The following is a 6,000-nucleotide window of genomic DNA, read 5'->3' on the forward strand; positions in this document are numbered from 1 at the left end:
CGGCTGCCCCTCCGAGGGGGCGATTCGCACGTCCGTGCCTCCCGCTGACCCCAAACTCCCGATTTTTCTGCTCCTGCTGCCTTCTGAAGTTTGGGACTTGCAGCTGGTTGGGGTGGGAAAGTGGGTCCCTCCTCAAGCCCGATGCCGCATGACCGGATGCAGCCGGCAGCAAACGCTCTCACACAAGGACCGGGACAGGCTGAGCCCCGCTCTCGCACCGCCCGGTGGGGCGGCCAGGATTGTCCAGCAAAGCAATGGTTAACAGCGGGTGGGAGGGGGCAGGTGGCAGCTGATGAGCTGCCAATTAGCACATGTGGCCCTAACGAACTGGGATTTAAGCAGGAAGGAGGAGCAGTGCTGGTTTCTCCCTGGGAAGGGTCCTGGGTGCTGCCTTGCTCCTTGCCACCACAAGGTGCACCATGCAGGTGGGTGCCGCCTGTCCCGTGGGGGTGCTGGGTGCCCTGCGGCACTTTTGGCCTGGCTGTGCTGGCCAAAGCGGGCTGCGGTGCCCCAAGGAAAATGTGGGAGAAGTGTTATTTTCAAAGGGCGCTTGAGTTTTTTGGGGGTGGGAAGGAGGGAGAAAACATCCCGCTCTATCAAAACAAGCCCTCTTGCTCGTCTCTTGTAGCAATTTGGGAAGGGTGTTGCTGGTGCCTGGGCAATGCGGGAACGGGAGGATGTGCTAGGCAGGCTTTTCTGGTCAGCACTCTCATGGCACTTGGCATCTGCTTTGGTCCAGGGCTGAAATGTCATGGGGAAGCTGCTGAGCTTCAGCTGTGCCACCAGCCAGGCGAAGCCGCTGCCCTGCTGCAGCGCAGGGTGCAGCACCTCCAGAAATACCCATTAAAAAGAAACACGCACACGCTTCTAGGGCAACATTCTCTTTATTCATAGCCTGGGCTTAAAGCCATCAGGATGCGTTTGCCTCACTCGGGAAAGCTAAAATCTCCTGTTGGATGGGAGCAACACTAAGGAGCTGCTTCCCAGCACCTGGGGGTTGAGGCTGCAGTTGGGGCTCAGGCTCGTGCCCCAGGGATTTGTCAGCACGTTGGGAGGAATAAGCCTCTTTGTGACAGTCTCCGGTGCTGGAAAGGTGGTGGAGGAGATGGCTTCTCTGCCTCTTGCAGGAAACTGCTGGATTATGCATTAAGAGGGTCTGTGCACGCAGCTGGGCTCCCAACCTGCTCATCAAGGTCAAGTAAAAGGATTAGTGGCCTGGGCTGGCCTTGCAGGTCTGAGTTGCCTTGTGCTTTGTGGTGGCTTGTATCAGCCAGCTCATTAATCCAGTGGTGGCAAAACACGAGGGCCATGAGCTGCCCATCCTCTCCGAAGCGGCACTTGCCGGCCCTGCTCAGAGCTGGCAGCAGCGGGGCCCCGAGCCCCTGGGCTCCTGCAGGTCTGTGGGCGCCGGGCGCTGCACTGCTGCCTTCTCGCCTTCCCGTGCCACGAGCTCTTGAGCTAGGAGGCAACGCAGAGGGAGAAACGCTTAATCTGTGCCTCCCCTCTGCGGCGGGGGAAAGGATGCGCCCGGCCTGTGCTGCTCCCATCCCCGTGGCCCGCGGCGATGTAGCTCAAGAGGAGAAACCGTGTTAAGTCTCTCTAAAGAGTAGCTGTGCTGGAGAAACTGCCTCATGCACTCGGATGCCCTACGTGGTCCTGGGCAGCCCCTGCCCTTGCTCCCCTGTGCGGGGCACGCAGGCCCGGCGGCATGCTAAAGCTCTCAGCTTTGGGGGAAGTATTTGTCACCTTGCTCAGGGTCAGGAGGCTTCTCCAGGCGGTTTCCTTACAGTACTGGCTCTCGCGTTGGCCGTTGGCGACTTACCTACGGCTGTGAAGACCTCGCTCACGTGGTAGTTGGATTTTGCGGATGTCTCCATGTACAGCAGGTTCTTGCTCTTTGCAAACTCTTCTCCCTCCTAGTTGGGGAAAAGCAGAGTTATTTCTGAGAAGGGTTATTTTGCTTGTGCCAGGACATGGCTCAGCGGAGTTGAGCATGGCACTCCTGCGTTTCCGGCTATAGTAGCGCTGCAGTGACCCCAAGGGGAAAACTGCTCGTGAGAACAAGTGTCCGGAGCTGCTTTAACGTCCCCATCTTCCTGGATGCAGTGTCACCCCAGCACAGGGTTTGCCAGCAGCCTCCTGCAAGGGGGAAGCAGAGCCCGGCAGCCCATGCTGGCTGCTCCCTGGGCATGTCAGCACCCACCATCGCTGCCGGAGGGGAGAGGGTGAGGAAGAAGGCCAAGGGCAATGCTAAAAGAGCTGGCCTAACTTTCTGATGCAGGTCTATGCTTAATTACTTAGCCTGCTTAGGTTGCATGGAGGGAGGTTGATGGAGCCCTCTTAAAATCAAGTGTTTGTAGGATCCATTTTAACACCTGCTGATGTGGAGAGGGGGAAGGGGAGGCCTGGGAGGCCCCTGTCAGATGCTGCACCAGCCTGGTGGGGCTTACCTCCGTTGTGACTTCTCGCTCGGCCATGAGATCAGTCTTGTTGCCCACCAAGGCTATCACGATCTCGTCGTGGAGGAACTCCTTCTCCAGCTCCTGCAGCCACAGCTTGGCCCTGCTCAGGGTTTCCTGCAGGGATGGACCAAAATGCCTGGCAGAAGCACCTAGCTTTCGCACAAGCCCACAGCCGGTCTGCCTCTGCCAGGATAAGCCCATGGATTGGGCACTTGGATGCCTGCCCAGGAGCCAAGCGCAGTGCCGTCCCTGTGGTCCTGGGTTTCCAGTGTGGCAGAGCTGCTGGCCTCTTCCCAAAAACCTCCTCCCCGTGGCCTCCTTCCTCGGCAGCGGCTCCGCTGCGCCTTGGCGCTCACCTTGCTAGTGATGTCGTACACGAGGAGGGCGGCGTGGGCGCCCCGGTAGTAGAGGTGGCAGACGCTGTGGTACTTCTCCTGGCCCGCCGTGTCCCAGATCTCCAACCGGACGGTGGCAGCCTCCAGGCAGAGGGTCTGTGTGAGGAACGCACCTGCCAACGAGACGTGGGGACTGCATGTTGGCTTACAGCAGAGCCAGCAGTTTGCAGTCCTGGGCTCTCCTCTGCCAGGTCTTTGGGCACCAGCTGGGCCCTTGACCTCTGTGCCTGCCTTGTCTTCCTAGGGCCCTGCTCAAAATCTGGGGATATCATGCAAAATGAATGTGTAAAATGCCTAAGTGCTGGTTTTAGCGTGTGCGTAGGCCTGAGAGAGGTTGGAGCCAGAGCAGGGCTCTTGCAGCTCTCGGGATGGCTTTCTTCTGGCCATGAGCTTGTGCTTGTATGTGCGTGTCCTGCTCATGGCATCCGTCCTCCCCTTTCACTCCTGATGTGCACCCAATTTAGCAAAGAGACGGATCATCTAATAAACTTCTGCCCGGCTTTGAAACGATTAGAGGGGGCCTCTGCTGATACTACCTGGCATCACTCCAAGACTTGGGCATTTCCAAGTCTGGCGCCATGCCAGCGAAGCTCTAAATATTTGCTGCTTCCTACCAAAACCTTATATGTATGAAAGGAACCTCACAGAGCAGGTATCAGACTTGAGGAAAAATGGGACAAGAATCTTTTTCCCCTCAAGAAAGTACCTGCTGAAAGAAGCCCCTTGCATTTAGCTTAGGAAATGAGGTTTCTACTAAAAAAGGGACATGCACTGGGTCTGCTCTCCTGTCCAGAGCCATCAATCTACCGAAGCCACTCACTCACATCCCATGGTGGGCAGCGATTCCTTGAAGTCATTTTTCACGTAGCGATAGGCGAGGCTCGACTTCCCCACCGACGTGCTCCCCAGGAGGACCACCTTGTAGATGTAGGTGGGGTGAGTCCTGTCCAGGGAGGTGCCAGCCATCACTTCTGGCGTTGCTCTCTGCTCCGTGTCCTGCAAGGGAACCAGCTCCATTCAAAATAGACCTGCCCTGATCCCGGGTCCCTCGGCTGAGCCTCCTATGTGAAGTTCCTACTGGTGGTAGTAGGGCAAGGGGGGGGTTATTTAATTAGGATAGATAAAACTGTCGGTATCCTGAATCAAGTTTAATACCTCAGTCTGCCGCTATCTCAACTGCTAGTTACAACCAGAGGGGGGAGATATTTAGGTAGAAACTTGATGGAAGAGACTTTCTTGGATGTAGATGAGATTCAGCTGGGTGCACCTGACTTAAGGTGAGGACAGGCTGGAGAGAGTTAATGGTAGGGGGAAGAGCACCTATGGATGTGACTTGCTCTCGAACACCCATCCTCCCGCAAAGTCCCAGCCCTGGAGGCAGCATGGTCTGCAATGCATCGGGAGCGGGAAAAGCTCTGATGTGATGCGCTTATTATGGGACCTGGACAAAAGTTATCCTCGGAGAAGTAAAGGGAAGCTGCGGGTGAGCTCAGGCAGGGAGGGGATGCTTGCCCAGGAGATGCCGCAGCCGCACGTGCTGCGGGTTGCTAGCGGGGCACCGCGGAGGATCTGCCCCTCAGCAGGGGGTTCGTTACCTTGCTCTGGGCAGGAGTCGAGGCGCTGCGCCCGCTTCCGGCTAGGGAGAGCTGCGTCCCCCCCTCTCTTCTGCCGGCTGCTATTATAAATACCGTTTCCTACAAGTGCCTCTTCTCCGAAATGTCAAGTCAAATGATGAAATTACCCAATCACCCGCAGAAATGTCTCGATTACACACCATTTGGACAAATTAGCGATGAGATTTTCCTACTCTGCCTTGATTGCAACTTCATTCCTTCTCTTCCTGCGAAACACTTTTCCAAGGACTGAAGAAAAACCCCGAACCTGACTCCAAAAGCCGCGAGGACACCAGAATGCACCCCAAAAGACTTCTCATTCTCCTGCGCTGCGGATTGAGAAAATCTGGCCGGACCGAGACCACGAAGCCTCATGCCCGCGTGACGGCCGCACCGGGCAGCGTGACTCAGTGTCACCCCGCTGGAGCTGCGTCGCGTTGCGATACGGGATGGCAGGGCGCCGCGGCAAGAAGATGCATCTGGGTGAAGATACGCGGTAGCAGCGCGGAAGTGCCCTGCTCGACCCTCTGCCCTTGGCCTCGCGCAGCCCCAGCCTCACCTACCAGGGACGCGGGTACCTGTCCGGCGGCAGGTCCCCGTTTCTGATGCTGACACAGCCCACGGGGAGGTGAAGGTAACTTCCCCCATGGGTGACTATCCGATGGTAATTTCCTAACCCCTCCTGCTCATGGCAAGCTTGTGCCCCGAGCGGCGAGTTCATACCTGGCGCCAGTCTCCCCGGCGTCCAACAAAAGCCCCTTGTTTCCCTGAGCTTCTCCTTTAACCCCCTGCCTCCTCCCTGCAGTCAGGCAGGCTCCAGACCTTTAATTTTCCTCTTTTCCCAGCTGGTTCCTCCCCTGTTATCGCAGGTGGGGGCTGGTCCAAAGCAGGGCAGTGCAGGTGCTTCGGTCGTGGTGAGGGCTCTGCTCCCTTGGAGTCAAAGGCACCATGCTCGATCTTCGTGCAGGGAACCTTAAAGAGCCTGGTCTGTGATCATGCGTAGCACTTAAACACTGCCTCTTCTGTGCAATTATGGCTGAGGCATTAAGCATGTGACTGCAGAAAAGCCAGGTGGTGGAGGCTGGAGAGGAGCAAGTGCGATATTGCCCAAAATAGCTTATATTACCACCTAAAACCACTCCTGTGTATGTAGTCCAAGTTCCCAGTCCCATGTGAGCTTATACATTTCGTTCCTGCGTTCGTTTTCCGCTTTCTCCCTGCTGTTGGAAACACTAAAAGTATTCCTAGGCACTGGCTGAACTGGAGTTGACAGCTTTAAATGGAGGTGGGTTTTATCCCCTTAAAAATAGGGAGCAAAATCTTCTCCGCCAGCTAGGACAGTCCAGTGCCGGAGAGCTGGATCTGTTAGTGTGGCACAGCTTGTCTGTCATTCGTGGTGGTTTATTACTTCTTTCAAGCAGGAAAAAGAGGAAACCTCCTGCGCAGAGTCTGGCAGCATTAGTCTGCTCTTTCTGGTATTTATTACGTACCTTTGCCTCTTTCAGGACTGGAAATAAGACTGTTGCACTA

General features: G+C 56.3%; 1 protein-coding gene across 4 annotated transcripts; it reads right to left on the reverse strand.

Annotated features, from left to right (window-relative positions):
- Nucleotides 1-877: 877 nt before the first annotated feature.
- Nucleotides 878-5,481, reverse strand: RAB17 (RAB17, member RAS oncogene family). Of its 4 annotated transcripts, none has more exons than XM_067298495.1 (6): nucleotides 5,293-5,481; nucleotides 3,682-3,853; nucleotides 2,819-2,970; nucleotides 2,451-2,576; nucleotides 1,823-1,916; nucleotides 878-1,458 (listed from the first exon to the last, which is right to left on the reverse strand). In XM_067298495.1, exons 2-6 carry the CDS (start codon nucleotides 3,821-3,823, stop codon nucleotides 1,352-1,354), a joined length of 621 nt encoding a protein of 206 aa, XP_067154596.1. In that variant the 5' UTR covers nucleotides 3,824-3,853; nucleotides 5,293-5,481; the 3' UTR covers nucleotides 878-1,351. The 4 variants fall into 4 exon arrangements, with proteins under 4 accessions (XP_067154596.1, XP_013798015.2, XP_067154597.1 ...); XM_013942561.2 differs by lacking the exon at nucleotides 5,293-5,481 and adding an exon at nucleotides 5,194-5,245; XM_067298496.1 differs by lacking the exon at nucleotides 5,293-5,481 and adding an exon at nucleotides 5,034-5,077.
- Nucleotides 5,482-6,000: the final 519 nt, after the last annotated feature.

Source organism: Apteryx mantelli, chromosome 6 (assembly GCF_036417845.1).
Source record: "Apteryx mantelli isolate bAptMan1 chromosome 6, bAptMan1.hap1, whole genome shotgun sequence".
NCBI lineage: Eukaryota > Metazoa > Chordata > Aves > Apterygiformes > Apterygidae > Apteryx > Apteryx mantelli.

Bases quoted from the DNA above. Each gene is read 5' to 3' on its own strand.
- RAB17 (XM_067298495.1), bottom strand. From the start codon at position 3,823: ATGGCTGGCACCTCCCTGGACAGGACTCACCCCACCTACATCTACAAG. The intron at 1,917-2,450 runs GTAAGCCCCACC...TTCCCCAACTAG, and splicing joins AGCGAGAAGTCACAACGGAG to GAGGGAGAAGAGTTTGCAAA. The intron at 1,459-1,822 runs GTAAGTCGCCAA...GTTGCCTCCTAG, and splicing joins CGAGGTCTTCACAGCCGTAG to CTCAAGAGCTCGTGGCACGG.